Source organism: Zonotrichia leucophrys, chromosome 1 (genome assembly GCF_028769735.1).
Source record: "Zonotrichia leucophrys gambelii isolate GWCS_2022_RI chromosome 1, RI_Zleu_2.0, whole genome shotgun sequence".
Taxonomy (NCBI): domain Eukaryota; kingdom Metazoa; phylum Chordata; class Aves; order Passeriformes; family Passerellidae; genus Zonotrichia; species Zonotrichia leucophrys.
In genome coordinates this window covers 40,349,398-40,365,488 of record NC_088169.1, presented here as the reverse complement: position 1 = coordinate 40,365,488, position 16,091 = coordinate 40,349,398, and the positions used below count along the sequence as shown (strand labels likewise).

Below are 16,091 nucleotides of genomic sequence, written 5' to 3'. Positions count from 1 at the left end.
AATTGGAGGAAGATTTAGTCTGTCCTACCTGTACAAGGTATTTTTTGTGTCTACTATGCCTTTTATATTTTTAGAGAAGTGAGGAGGCATAAATGAAGCAATCTCAGAAATGCTATTTCAAATCTTACATACACATATGACTGGGATTATATAGGCACTGATGGAGAGATGCACACAGATTTATAGCCCTGCTAGCTACAAATTGCTAAATATCTTAGCTAATAGTTTTAAGTTTCATATTTGAGAGCTGCAGAAAGCTCAATCTTCTCACAGATCCATTCTTACATGAGTAATACACATTGATCCAGAGATGAGCAATGGGATCTGCCAGTTCTGTGCCTTAAGTTCAAACTTAATATTCCTTGAGGACAGACATATCAAGAACAACCCAAAGAACTTTGGGAAGTTGACCAAGCTGATCTAAACTGAATAAATGAGCATTTATTGCTAAGCATGAGACACAAAACACCAACCCCTTTTAACTCTGCAAGCCATAACACAGGATTTCTGGTATTGAAATATGCTCAGTGGACTCCATCTAGTGGTCACATAACTTTCAGCTTTCCGAACTTAAAATGATTATTCTGGGGTTTTAAGTAGCTGATACAATAACCATAACAGAATATTATTTCCATCAGAGAGCTACAAACCAAAACAGTAATTACAGGATATTATTTTATTACGAAACTATGATGGAATAAATAATGGTCAACAATACAGCAGACTAGGGAAAAAAAATCCATTTTTTTATCAAGCTTACTGTATTCAGGTAAGAGCAGCAGAAACTTCAGGCTCAGACATCCTTTTTTTACTTTTAGTTTGTCTAAGAAGGTCATTCAGGTTCAGGTCTTTCTCCTTTCCTTTGTTCTGAGCTCTGCCAGGAACAAGTTCCAACTTCCCCAACAGGAGATGAATTGCTGCCAAAATATTATGCTGGGTGTATTGTCCCTTGAACTTTATCAGCAAGACTGCATACAGCAGGATTAGTTGATTTTTCTTTCCTAATAGGAACCTCATATTTAATGTGAGGAAAAACTTATTGGATCGTGTTGTATACTCTGGCTGGGAAGAAATTAATATAACAACCACATTAAGCTATATACAATACCAGGCAAATAACTCCAAAGTGATAACAAGCCTGGCAAGCAAGAATCCCAGGACAATTTCTGCAGGAAATTTGAATAGCATCCTTGAAATAATTATGATGTGTGTCATCTATTCATTAACCTGAATGCTCTTTTTAAACTCACTGACGTTTAAGGACCAACACAGATTTAAAATCCCTTTTGGACTAGCAAACAGTGAGAGTGTGGCCTCCTTGAACATCCCTTAAAGACAAACACACCACTATAATTTACATATAAACCACCTATGAGATCAGACAACATAACACTGCACATAGAAGTGCCAGTGCAAGTGGGTGCAGATATGCCTGGCAGAAAGACATCTGAAATGCCACTTGACAACATCACTGTACTGGGAAAAATGAGACATGGGCTAGGTGAGACCACGTTCTATCTTATTTTCACAAGGCTCCACTTCTGTATCATTCAGCTGCCTGGTAGTCCCTTACCAACATGGCTACAAACAAGCCCAGAAAGGCATGAAGTGAAGGGCAAGCAGATTCTCTGTCAGAATCAGCACCGTGGTGAAGGACAGGACTCCTCCTGAAACCAAGGATATAAAGACCATTATGCAACATTAAAGAACAGAGTGTGATTGACAAATAGTATTGTCAATGTGATCAAACTGGAAAATGGATGACAACCCTTCCAACACCTTAAAACTCAAGCCTCTTTTCTATATGTTGATACCCACAGCATTTCCATTTGACTTTTGATTTCTTAACAAACCTGTTAAAATGAGAACAAGAACTATCTCACTGTCATTCTCCTCTCCATGGAAAACACCCAGCTCTTTCTGTGGAGCACCCACCTTCTCATTCACATATGTTTCAGCACTCCTTCCAGCCCATGAAGGGCAGCTGTGTATTGGATAACCAGTAAGGTAACAAGATCATGTATCTCCATCTCAAAACAAAAGCATCCAAAGGCAGTGGAGGCTCTGGATTTGCAGGCTGAAACCAAATTTTTTGTCTATAAACTCAGTCACATTGAATTCCAGGCTCTTGAAATTAACTACTTTACTATTTGGGTATTGTAACAAGTAAAATGTATTACATCCTGCACTGATGTAACCCAATCTTTAAATGCTTTCTCTACTTCAAATTATGCAAGCTTTATCTATTCTGATTTCAATTCTCCCACTCTTTGTTGGGAGAATAATTTTATAGTAGTCAAAATATAAGCTCCTGTCTTATCTCTGAATTCAACAAGCAACTCCTCCCCACCCACAGTGTACCTGGAAGTACTAAAAACAGTTCCATCTATGCCTCAAATTTCCAAACCCAGATCAGTGTCTGTCAATGTGCCATTTCTTCTTAAGTCAACAGCTCCACCTGAGTATCAAAAAACACACAGAAGTACACAAAGCAGCCGCTAAGGATTATTTATTTACACTGATGGATCTATATTACAGGCTTCTCTGAACCCTAGCAGCTATGGATCAGCATTACTCCTTCTCAGGTTTGTTGTGACTACATTTATGTGTTCATCTCCCTTGGTTTTTTTTTTTTTTTCATTTTGGGTGGTTTGGCATTGTTTCTCTTGTTTTATTTGGGTTTGGGGAAAAGTTGTGTTTTAAAGCATATTTAGGTAGCTTAGCTAATTTTATGTGAGGTCACTTGATACTTCCACTGCATGAAAAAAATTATGTTTCTTAGCAGAATAAACTTCAGGAGGGACTATTTAATTTTTACTTGTAAGGACTAACACTGTTCATTCTTCCCTGAAAACTTTAAACAACTTTAGAAGAGTAAGGTATCATTTTGAAAAGCGACTACTTTTGTAGAGTTGGTGTCCTACATTTTTTATTTTTCAGTATTCTTTCCTAGAATTGTTACTAGAAGAAATTTTCCATGAGCACTATAAATACAGTTAGGAGAAAAAAAGCCAGTCTAAATCATGTTTCCTTGACTTGCTCAGAATTATAAGGTTGTCACTTTCTTTCTGAACTATCGCTACTGAGAATGTTGCACAAAACAAGGTCTGCTTTGCATTTAACCTTTCCACAGAAATACTGTGAATCTGATTTTTTAGGCAATGTGCAGCCTCAGCTGACTTATTTCTTCCTCTTCCAAGTCTCCAGATTGAAAAATGATCTAGAACTTTCATATTCTTTGTTGTTGTTGTTGTTTTGACACAGTTGCTGGCAGGGGTTGAATTACAAATGTTGTTCTAAAGGTACCTGGCATTCTTTTCATCAGCTATTGAGCTGAAGAAAAATTCTAGCTGGTTCTCTAGAGAAATGGGCCTTTCTATTCAGAGAGGGCCCCAACCCAAAACTTGGCCTGGACCAAGAGGTTTAAAACTAGAATTGCAGAAAAAGCCTCCATTAACATTGCCACCAACAAGTACTCCAGTCTGAAAGAGCCTGCAGTCTGCTTGAGCCGCGGATGTACTGGAGAGAGCCCAGCAATGACCATAAAGGTGAATAAGGAACTGGAGCACCCTCCCATGAGGACAGAGAGCTGGCACTGTTCAGCCTGGAGAAGGCTCAGGGGATCCCATCATGTGTATAAACACCTGCAGGGAGGGTGCAAAGAGGACAGAGCCAGGCTCTGCTCAGGGATGCCCAGTGACAGGGCTGGAGGCAACGGGCACAACCTGAAACACAAGAGCTGCCTCTCAACGTCAGGGAACACTTTTTCACTGTGAAGGTGACCGAGCACTAGCACAGGTTGCCCAGAGAGGTTGTGGAGTCTCCATCCTTGGAGATACTCAAAAGCTCCCTGGACACAGCCTTGGCAACTGGCTCTAAGTGATGCTGCTTGAGGCAGAGAGTTGGACCAATTGACCTCCAAAGGTCCCTTCCAGGCTCAGGCAGTCTGGGACTGTGTGACAGAACCATGGCACTCCTTTGCATCCCATCCCTTGCAGAGATCTTACCTGCTGCCTTTTTTTTTTTTAATTCTGGATATTCACTACTAAGCCTAAGGTAACACTGCCTAGTCACAGAATGGAATGTTTAGTTTCACCAGCCTGAGGTGCCAGATCCAGACTTTTTAACAAAGGCTTTTGGTTTCTTCTTCCTCATTTTTCCCCTCATCTGAACTGCCAGGAATCCCTGGACCCAGCAGGAAAATGCAGAAGACAGTGCCTGGATTCCCCATTCCTCCTCTTACACCTGATTCATTGGGCACAGATGGGGAGGTGACAAACTGCTGTAACAGATGCAGCCATCCATCCTTACACTAACAGGGAATCCCATCCCTCACTCTTTGCAGCCAGATTAAGACTTTTTATTTTCTTAATGTATCTGCAGCAAAGCTGCTATTTCTCCCAAATGGTCACAATGGGAGTGTAACTAGAAGACAACACCAGCAACAGATGTTGAATTTCTCTGACCAAACCTTTTTGGTCCACAAGAGCTTTCTTCATAAAACCCCACTCAGTGTTTCTGATCAGCTTTCTGGAGACCTTTAGATAACCTAGCACATTTTTTCCTAAAGCAGAGTCAATTCCACCAATGGAATTCTAGCCCTTGCTTAATACAAGAAATCTAGTCCTTAATGTTAAAAGGGTTAGGTTTCAATGTGTGTTAATTTATTGCACTTTTAGTGCCAGAAGAAATCTCTGTTTTGAGATAATACATGTTTACTTTCATTCTCACAAAAAGAACTTTACTTACAATAAAATAAAATTTAAAAAAAAACAAACCTGTACCTTTCTCAAGATGCAATAGCTACCACTATCTCATAGATTATTAAATTTAAGAGATCAAAGACATCAGTGCCTCTGGACTAAGACAGAATGCAAGCCACCTTTCACAAATCAATCAATCTATCCATCTATCCATCCATCTTCTAAATTAAGGTCTTGAATAAGCTACCTGACCAGAATTATTGGAGTATCTTCTTGTCTTTAGAAATAAGTTATTTCAAAAATACTTCAATGAGAAAAGTGTTGTGTCATTCATGGACTACTCCTGCAACTTTTCTGCCTTGCATAATTAATCCTCTCCATGGACACAGACAATCTAAGGAGGGGCAAGGGAAAATGGATTTGTCTTTACTCTTGCAAAATGATGCCCAATGCCCAATGAAGCACTTGAGACTGTTCAAGTTCAAAACAAAAAATAAACAGTAGCTAAGGAAATAAGTTTTACATTTATATTATTTTAATACATATTATTTTCTATAGTCATTGCATTATTATGTTCTTCAGCCACCATCAGAAACTTCAGGTCTAAATGAAAGCTCCCTGAACACCAGCACAGATGTTACTGCACCTTTTATCTCCATAAAGAACCAGTGGCATCAAACCACCTCTAACAATTACAAAAATTCTTAAATAAAAGCAATATAGGCTATACATTTCTCAGGAGGCCAGAATCAAGCTGCTTGCTATCTTGAAAACTGAACTTCCCTTGTTTGCTTCAATAACTTATTAATAACTTCTCATTATTTTTAGAGCAGACCAACATGAATTTGTCAGAATCTCCAAGTTACCTCAAAAATACAAATATCTGGCAAAATTGACAAGTTCACAAATGGTTCATCTTGCATACACATTCATATCTCTGACGGTCATCTAATCTCAGGTACACACTATTCACAAGAGAGCCCAGTGACCACATAGGCTTAAAAATTACTTGAGCATTCATATCTATGCAACAGAAAAGACAGTTTACACTAGTTTTCAAGAGGAGTGGTTACAGACCTTTTTGAAGCACTTGCATTGAAGCATAATGTAGCACAACTAATGACTTTAAGTCAGATAAATGCTTTTCAGTTAATTGCACAAGGTCTTAAAAAATAATAATCACAGAGTTGTGAAAGTCCCAAGTTTAAATGTAGGTGTGATGAGTTCTACTTCCATTGAGATAGAAACATCCTGATTGAGGATTAAAGGGCATGAGTAGGAGGAAGAGAGGAAAGATAAGGTATGCTGTGGTATCCCATATTGAGTAAGATGGAAAACCCAAACCAGCATCAGGTACATCTGACATTTGCTGTATTAGGAAAAACTACTTATAAAAAGCACTTATTCTTCTATCTTAAACATAATTATCCTTGTCTAGCAGGAAAGAAAAAATTCCAGAAAATAATAAAGAAAATGCACCTTTCAAGAATGATCTAATGTTGCTGAAAGTCTAAAGGTCTACCTGTTCACACAGAAACTCAGCTGTCCTGTATTTTGTCTCTCAAACTGCCTTTCTGAGGAAGAACTTTAAAATTCAAATAAGTTTAATGGTATTTCTTAATAGAAACTTTAGTATTGTAGTCCAGCCTCTGAATCTTTACAACCATAGAAATGTCTATCACATCCAGTGAGTCCTCTTTGCAGTATCAGACTTTCCAGAAGTAAGTGTTGTAACTACTGTCTTGTACCAAATCAAAAAGGTTTATATATTGCACTTTGCAGAAATAAAATTAGCACCTTTATTAAAAATATCTTATTCTCTGAGTATTTTTATTTCCTTTACAAAAGGTAAGCAGCACATACCATAAACTAAAATAACTTCTTAGGGTCAAGGACTAAGCTTTTTCCCCCAGGTAAAGAAAGTTCAGCAGTTCAGAGTGACTGAATTAGCATCACCATTTTTAGCACGTTCCTACAAGATGAAATACGTTATGGTGATGTTCATTGCCAGCAACAATTTTTCCTTTAAAATCTTGAGTGTCAGTTCACATCTCCCTGCTTTTATTCATCCATTTATAACAATTTGCTGCTTCCAAATTCCCTATGTATACAATTTCGCATTCCATGTACAGAAAGCTCAAGCTTCATCCTTCTTTCCAGCTTTTCTGTATCCATCAGCTCTAAAACATCCCAGTCCTTCCTCATCCCTTTAGCATTACATACCACTTTTAAATTCCTACTTGGCTAAAGGAAGCCATCAACCCTCTTTTGTAGACACACTATGACTGAAATCTGGCACTTAATGAGGATCCAAATACTCTGTTCATCACATACAGAGAAGCTGCTGTGGAGAGAAGCACTCTGTGCACACAGCATATGAAATGATACAGGAATCGGGAAGGAAAATGCCAACCCCAAAATAAATACTACATAATCCTCCCAGTATTTTTTGGGAAACATTGTATTAAAAACTTGGCAATAACACAGCATAGAGTGCACCTCACCATCCTTTCTTATGGAGTTGAGATTCACAGGAAGCAGAGATCAGGATTGGAAGGACCAAGTTGACATAAGTCTTCTTACAAAGAAAAGAAAGAATACCAATGAATTTGAGATCAAAGGCTCAGTAGGAGATCCAAGCATTGCCTTTGTGATATACTGATTTTCCACCATGTCTGAAAAGCTGAATTTCTGAAAGAGTTTTAGAACTCAAGAGCTCCATCAGGTATCTGAACTTAATGTATGAAGCCCAAGATTGTCTTAAGATACAGTTCTAGCCTTTCAATAATAAAATCTATTTTACATATCCAAATCAAAAAGAAGAAATGTATAGAGCAATTTGGGAATCTCTCAGATTTCATCCTATTTCCCATATCGCAAATTTCTTCTGTATAATATTAATTTTTACATGGGGAAAACAACTTTTGCTGCATTATTTGGCATATTTCATCATTTTCATTATCTGCACATTCAACAAAGGCATTTTATTTACAGCTAGGCTAAAGCAGATCAAATTTCACAGGCCAAACATTATCTTAATTGCTTATTATCCTTAAATGTCAGCTCTAATATAGGTATATTATTATAAATAACCCTAATGTAGAGTAATTTTGTCACTGAGATGAGTTATCATTAACATACTACTGAACAAGACACTGATCTGTATGCAACATGCTTTGAGTAACTCATCATCACTTAAAGACATCACTTTCAATTATGCATAATACTAAAACTGCATTGAAAACTGCTCTTGGCAAGATTGCTGGTTTAAGAGACACACTTGTCATCCCCATAATCTTCCCTCTCAGACATAAATGTATTTGGGTGGCCAGAGGCATCAAATTAAGTCACATGACAAGTCTGAAGTCAAAACAACATCAACAATGCACAAGAGGATATTCAGCAAGGATGCTACTGTCAAGCAGAAAATACAAAAACTGAATCCAAATAATCAAGAAATGCATTATGGGCCTTAGAGCACGGTGAAAAGCTGATTGCCAAATAACAAGATTTCCTTTCAGCCAACCAAACTGTACTTGTTGGTTCAGCAAACTATATCCAACAGAGAGAATGTATGAGATGTCAAATGCTGACAAGACAGCTTGCTTCATTCTGTGATGAAAACTAGCTTGGCAAACCACATCTGCTTCATGTTTTTTTACTACACAGTCAAGTTATTTAGTCTGTCAACTGGCTGAAAGTCTCTGACTTTCAGATCCAATGAAGAGCTATCTGAAAATTTAAGATATACCACACTATCCTGCTGACATGTGGTTTTCAGTTCTTTTTCATCAATATAATCTCAAGGACATTAATAAAATGGAAAAAAATAAGCATATTTTAGTAATGTGATCTAATAAACCTCATTAAATATGGGCAAAGGTTTTCTTTTCCCTTTTTAATCTAGCCACACATTGGTGATTGTAAAAATGGATGGAACTGTTAAACAGTAGCCACAATAGCAACTTACAGAATCTACTCAAGCTCAGAGAGATTCGTAGTTCCCATTTATCTGCTAGTGCAAGTAATGACTGCATGTTTTGCATCACTGCTCAGTACATTCTGCTGCAGGGATGTACAGTCCAAAGCAATAGCTGGTTGTAAAGATCTGGACAGACCATCCACCATGAACTGTTAGTTGGAATTAATTCCTTCCTACCTCCACATTCTACACAGCACCACTAGTCAATGGCCAACAGCAGTGTTTCAGTACTGGAAATCCTCAGCACTTGCTCATGTGCAAGTGATGACAGTAAGATCCCTTTAGTAACCAGTGCTGAACTATGTTTTAAGCAAGACAATTTGTTGACGACTCAGTTGAAAAAATCCTGGGAAAGTGCTATATCAAAGAGCTGTGAGAGGCAGCTTGGGAAGGAAAATGGGTCTCCTTTACTTTAAAGTCCCACATCTGAACAGAGCATTCCACAACTACTCTAACACTGGTAAGACTCGTATTTTCACCAGGTCAGCCTAAGAGATTGTTCAGATAACAAAGCCCAGAACTTCCAACAGATAAGAAACAGGTTAACCTGTCAAACTTAGAGATGCAAATATTTTTTTAAGTCTTCTATAGCAGACTATAAAACAATACTATCCCACCGAAATTTCTCCTTTAAAAAAAGTATTATCTCATTCCAAACATCAATGTTCAACAAAAAGAGTTACAGTATATTAACAGGAGGAAGAAAATGCAAATGTAAACTTGCAATTACTAGCCTTTTATTTCATTATTTAAACAGTGTGTGCACAAGAACATTGGAGTTCAGTGATAAAAAGAACAGCACTGATAGTAAAAGAGACACAGCAGCCTGGGTAAAATACAGCTGAAACAAGAAGGTGAACTTCAGCACAAGACTGTAAGCGAGGGACATGGGGATTCAGCTTCATGCATCAAGCTAACATAAAAGGATCAAAAACCTGACATGAATGTTAAGTCACCACTAATGGCAAGTCACCCCTTCTGCTCTCTAAAATGCTGATGAAGACCTTATCCAGGATAAGCTAAAGACAGTACATCACTCCACACCATCAATTCTTTAATCTCCATAAAATTCTGCAGAACATGCTGCTGTGACAGCATAAAAACACCTGGGATATTAGTGCCTATCACCCTATTACGTACTTAATAATTTAATTAATCCAGGTTCACCATTATTATCATGAACCTGAATTAATTAAAGATGCACATAAATATTTTCCAACTCACTGACACTAGTCATGAGTGACCGAAGGAAAAACCTTCTAAAGGCAGAGGAGGTAATGGCAGGTTTGCAGACTACTGCAAAAAAAACCCATTTATGTCATGAAAATACCTAAATCTCCTTTGTGCTCCCCCAAAACTAAAAGTATTTTAAAATACATATACTCTTTTTCTACAGATCCCTGTAAGTACTTGGTTCCTCAAGAAGTGTTAACATATTTGGATGTTCACCCCATGTAGATGTGCTAGTACCTTGTGGAAAGCTGTCAGTATCCAGGAAGACTCTGAACCCTGCATGTTTTATAAATTCTGTGATGCACGGATGAGTAAAGGGCAATTTAGTTTTAGAGCCACTGTCTTTTTTAAAAAAGGTATTTGTCTTTCAATCACAGCTACAGCATTTGTTACTCTCAAAACACACACTTAGGACAAGACACTGTCCCAACAGGAGGTTGGGACAAGACAAGATCATACTTAGCAAGCGCAAAGAACAAAGGACAGATCAGCTTCCAGTATCAGGAATGCCAGCACCAAAACTTCTTCACTTACGCAGAGTTAAATGCTTACTGAAACATTCCCCTTGGAGATAACAAAACCGCAAAGAAAACAAATGCATACCATGAATAAGAGTCCCAGGAGAGAAACCCTGGAAAGTCTTACTGAGGCTATTTAAGATGTCATCACCTGCTGCCTCAGTACAGCATCGAACAGAATTAAATTCTGAGGGTTGGAAAGGGCTCCTGGAGATCATCTAGTCCAAACCCCCTGCCAAGGCAGGTCACCTGCAGGAGGTGACACAGCAACACATCCAAGTGGGTTTCAAATGTCTCCAGAGAGGGAAACTCCATGAGCTCCCTGGGAAGCCTGTTCCAGTGGTCTGCCATCCTCAATGGAAAGAACCTCTCCCTCATCTTGAGGTGGAAATTCTCGTGTTTATGGCCATTGCTCCTTGTCCTTTTACTGGGCACCACTGAAAACACTTTGGCACCATCCTCTTGACACCTGCCTTTGAGATATTTATATGCACAGCGATGCCCTCTCAGCCTTCTCTAAACTAAAACACCTGGTTTAGACAACTATTTACACAAATTTACTTTCAGCAGTTTCAATTAAATGAACGCGCCCAACTGTGCACTGGAGAGAGCAGCAACCATGTGCGAGCAGGGTACAGGACAGCGGAATAAACAACACACCAAAACATTCCTGCTGCACTTGCCAGCGCTCATCTTCCATTCTGCACGACACAACGAAAAGCTGCATCTTACTTGTAAAGAGAGCAGGGAGATGAAAGATGACTTTCGCGCCGCAATTTCGACACACGCGAAAGCGGCCGTGTCCCGTCAGGCCGGGCTCCAGCCGCCCGCTCCACAGGTGAAGTTTGCGGGGAGCGGCGGGAGCGCCCGGCCGTGTCCGCCGGGAGCCGCATCCCCCGCGGCCGGCAGCGCCCGCCCCGCACCTCGGCCCGCCGCAGAGGGATCAGAGCCCGCCCGCCGCCGTGACAGCCCGCCGGGGATCAAAGGGCCCGTCCGCTCCCGGGGGCCGCCGCCGCAGCCCCGCCAGGCCCGGCCCGGAGCCCCGCCCGGGCCGCCGTCGCACTCACCAGGAGGACGGAGCCGCGCACCACCTCGGAGACGCTCTGCCGCAGCTCGGCCGCCGTGCCGGGCTTGCTCAGCGCCCGCGTGAACTTCCGAGTCTCCGGAGCCACGAGTGCCATGGCTGCTGCCTCCGCGCTCCCTCCCTCCCTCGGCGCGGGGCCGCAGCAGCCCTCCCGGCGCGGCCGCCGGACGGACGGACGGACGGACGGGCAGCCGGACAGCCGGGGCTGGCCGTCGGGGGGCGGGCAGGGCAGGCAGGGAGCGCAGCCCCGCCGCCGCCGGGAGCCGCGGGCAGCCCCTCCCTCCCCGCTTCCCTCCCTGCCCCGATTGGCGCGGCCGCCAGCGGGGCGGGGGGCGGGGCCTCGCCGTGCCCACCTGTTCCCGCAGCGCCCTTCTGATTGGTCGCCGGGTTACCTGCCCGGCTGCGGCTCCGCTCTCCCATTGGCCCGGCGCGGAGCCGGGGCTGCGCGGGGCGGGGCCGGGCCGAGCCGGAAGTTGCCGCCTGCGAGCGGCCCCGCCCCGGCGGGAGAGGCGGCGGCGGCTCCTGTGTGGCGGTGCCTCGGCCGGGGCTGCTGCCCGCGCTGCTGCCGCCGCTGCTGCTGGTTGTACCTGCCCGGGGGAGCGAGGCGTCCTGCCCGCTACTCAGCCCTGGTGCAGTGCTGTGTCCAGTACGGTGCCGGGGAGTCCTGGAGCGGGTCCAGCAGCGGGGAACAAAGATGAGAGGGACTGGAGCATCTTTCGTGTGAGAACAGGCTGAGGGAGCTGGGCCTGCTGAGCCGCGAGAAGAGATGTCTGAGACAATGTTTATCAGTGTCGAAGGGAGCGTGCCAAAGGATGGAGCCAGGCTCTGCTCGGTGATGCTGAGCAGCAGGACAAGAGGCAGCGGGCAGAGACTGATGCATAGGAAATTCCGCTTGAATATAAGGAAGAACTTCTTTACTGTGCAAATGACTGAGCACTGGAAAAGGTTGCCCTGAGAGACTAAAGATTCTCCTTCACGGGAGATTCAAGAACCTCCTGGACACGGCCCTGTGCTTGGGATGACCCTGCTTGAGCAGGGAGGTTGGGCCAGACTCACTGTGGTCCTTTCCAGCCTTGTCCCTTCCAAGATTCTGTACCTGTAGACACACGTGCACATGGAGCTGTATAAGTGAAAGAGTCCAAAACTTTGGGAAATATTTCGTGGTATGAGCATGTGTGCTGCTCATGAATCCAGCTTTTTCTCTGAGGCTTTCCTTTTTACTTTTTTGCCCTCACAAATTGTATCTGTTTGTAGGTAAAGTTGCATGTGTCCTTATTTAAGTGAGGACTGCAAAGGTGATGAGAGCTCTGGAGCATTTCTCAGGAGGAGAGAATGAGGGAGCTTGGTCTAGAGAAGAGAAGACTGTATATAAATTGCATTAATGCATATAAATGTCTCAAATGCAGGTCTCAAAAGGCTAGCGCCAGACACTTCACGGTGCCCAGTGACAGGATGAGGAGCAATGGCCACAAAGACAAGAATTTCCACCTCAAGATGAGGGAGAACTTCTTTCCATTGAGGGTGGCAGATCACTGGAGCAGGCTGCCTAGGGAGATCACCTGCTCCAGGTGACCCTGCCTTGGCAGGGGGGTTGGATTAGGTGATCTCCACAAGTCTTTTCCACCCCTAAGAATTTGCTTCTGTGGTTCTGTAGAAGTGTGGATGCCTGTAGCATGTTTAATTACCAGGAGTTCCTGCTGAGAGCCTGGCTGGCAGCACTGCTGGAAGGTATGCAGGCATCAGACACGTTTAAATGCCTGGAGCATTTGAGAGCATTAGAGCTTGTGCACCTTTATCTTCTTAAGCACCTTTTTATATAAACTAACAGCACTTGTCTACACTGAATATACAGCTCACCACTGAGGGAGGGAGGGACAGAGGGACTGAGTGCCGTGGGCAAGGGGTAAGGGGGCTTTCAGGTGGACAAAAAATAGCACAAAATGTTTGTGTATGAGGGTGCACACACTGCTGGATAAAGGGCCTACTTTTTTGGCTGCTTCAGAGGTACATCTGTAACTAATAAGATTCCAAGTAATTGAGGTAATTCCTTCAGAAAGACAGAGGATAAAAAATGTTCAAACACACAAATGTGTATCTTACACAGAGTTCTTGTCCTTGAAGGATCTTGCCTACAGATGCTCTGCAGACCTGCGTCAAAAGCTCATTTATCCAACAAGCTGGGATTTTTTGGTAGGATGTCTGTCACAACTTGAGTGTCCCAACTAGTTTATACCTTAAGAAAGACATAATGTGCAGAGAGTGGGACTTGCCAGGCTCACTAAAGATCACTGAGTTTCTGTTTTCACAAGTCCAAGACCTGGTGTGTTTATGAGTCAATGTTTAGGCTGATAAAACAGAAAATTGCATACTGGTGAGAGAGATTATCTGAATGAGCAGTTATGTAAACATTTAGCTAGAATGAGTTATCTTATGATCATCTTTTTAATTTTTGTATCTCAATCTGTAGGATATGTCTAGATCTCCAACTTCCACAAGTAAACATGCCCTAGATTTTATATAAATAATTGATGATTATTTTCTAAAATTAAATAATTTGATATTTTCTCTCAGGTTCTCAGGTTAAATTCTGACAATTCTGACCAATATAAAGCCACTTTAATCTAGAGATTTTAACCATTGCTTGAATGTAAAATGGCATAATTTAACTGTGTTTGCATAATTAACTGTGTTTGTATTCTATAAATAATTCTCATGTATATTATGTATTTTCCTGGAAAAAAGACAGTGTTCCAAGTCTGAAAAAACTCTGAATTACACCTGTATAGGTAGAGATATGTAGGAAAATTGGTAAATGATAGTTTACTTAAGAAAACCACGCAGGATACCCAAAAAATTAGGTTATGACAATCATCAGAGTTTCTTTACAACTAAATTGATTTAGTTAAAGAAAGAAAAAGACAGTGACAATTCTGTGTATAAAACAAAAGGAAAATATGAAAGCTGATAAACAGAAATGGTAAATTACAGTTGTGAAACAATGAGAGTGACTAATAGTAGCTAAATATAGGAATGAAAAGTCTTGGATCATTGCCTAAAGGGCAAGGGGAATAATTTTTTTAAAATATCAGGATAAAGAAAGAAAAAAATCTAGACAATGGCATGGTTTCCCTGCTACTTTGAAATACACAACTTTGAGTAACAATGCCAATGCATAAAAGCATTTGTTTTTTAACAGAAACCTGAGTAAAACTTCATGGCAGTAATACTTCGTGGATGTAATTGCAAATGTTTATTCAATCAGTACTTAGTAAGGATGCTAAAGAGCAACCAGTAAAGGTCAGAACATTTAAACTTTCAAGACCAACTAAGTCATAGCACAGAATTTCTAAATGGGATTCTAAATCATTCATGATAATAATTGACCTGTGTTTTTTTCCAGAAATTAAGAAGAGAAACTGATTTAGTGTCCATTAGAAGCATAAAGCAAAGAGGTTTTGGAGCTAAAATAACATGATGGCACTCTTTGGCAAAATCTTGAAAGTCAAAAGTAAGAATCACATGTAGGAATTAAAGAATTATCGAGTTTCTAATATCAACATGATTTGCTGAAATTTAGGCCTGTTGTTTAATGGGATTAGTATTTTACCTGGCACGGGTCACTGTATAATTATGGGTTTCTATGAAGACGTTAATGTATATTCTCTTGAATGCTAATATTCTATTCAAAAAAATATTTATACAAAACTTGCAGCATAGCTTTATCTGAGAAAAAAAATAGATGCAGATATAAATATTTACAGGAAAGAAAGGCATCTAAGTACAAAGAATATTTAAAAGTCAAATTATAGAAGTGTTATAGTGTGGTTATGAACAACTCAAGAAGATTCATGCTTGTGGTACAAACTTTGGATTTAAAAGTGAAGGAATATTAAGAAGTAATGATGATGTTATATATGGCATTCATCAAATTTTTACTGAAATAGTGTTATTGCACTTTAACACAAATGATTGACAAACTGGAAAGGCCAGGAAAATCTGCCTTGCAGTGAGGGAATGAAGAAGCATCTGTCTAGCTTATACAAAACCTTGATCATAATGTACTAGGATTTATAAAAGAATTTCAAATATTAAAAGTCCCTTTAATCTGTCAGCTAAGATGACAGTGAGAACCAATAAATGGCAGGTGAAATTATACTCATGTAAGGTAACATCCTTCTCTTTTAGCCACAAGAGGAGTTATTTGGTATTATCCCTAAGGACCCACTAAGCTCTATTTCCCAATTTCTAAATTAAGATTCAATGGCTTTTCTAAATCCTGTGATCTAAGTCATCCCTCAAGGTATGGACTCAAAGCAAAGCTCACATTATAAAATTTCTTGGCTTTTGTTGCTGTGGAGGTCAAAATGATCATAACCTTTCTGGCCTGAATATCCTTTCTGTTGGGGAAGAGCTGTTGAGCTCAAGGTCTCTGAAAGTACCAATCTCTTCACTCTTGTGACCAGTGGCAGGACTTGAGGAAACAGCCAGGAGAGGTTTAGGTTGGATATCAGGGAAAAGGTTCTGCCCCCAGAGGGTGTTTGGGCCCTGGAACAGCTCCCCAGGGCAGTGCT

The 16,091-nt window shown here is 41.1% G+C and overlaps 1 protein-coding gene across 4 annotated transcripts in view; it reads right to left on the bottom strand.

The window, feature by feature from the left end:
- DOCK9 (dedicator of cytokinesis 9) overlaps positions 1 to 11,777 on the bottom strand; it is a 113,542-nt gene extending 101,765 nt beyond the window's left edge. For all 4 annotated transcript variants that reach the window (XM_064712299.1, XM_064712362.1, XM_064712320.1 and 1 more), the window contains exon 1: positions 11,504 to 11,777. In XM_064712299.1, the coding sequence (XP_064568369.1) occupies positions 11,504 to 11,617 (114 nt within the window). In that variant the 5' untranslated portion in view covers positions 11,618 to 11,777. The remainder of the gene's footprint in view (positions 1 to 11,503) is intronic.
- Between the last annotated feature and the right edge of the window lie 4,314 nt (positions 11,778 to 16,091).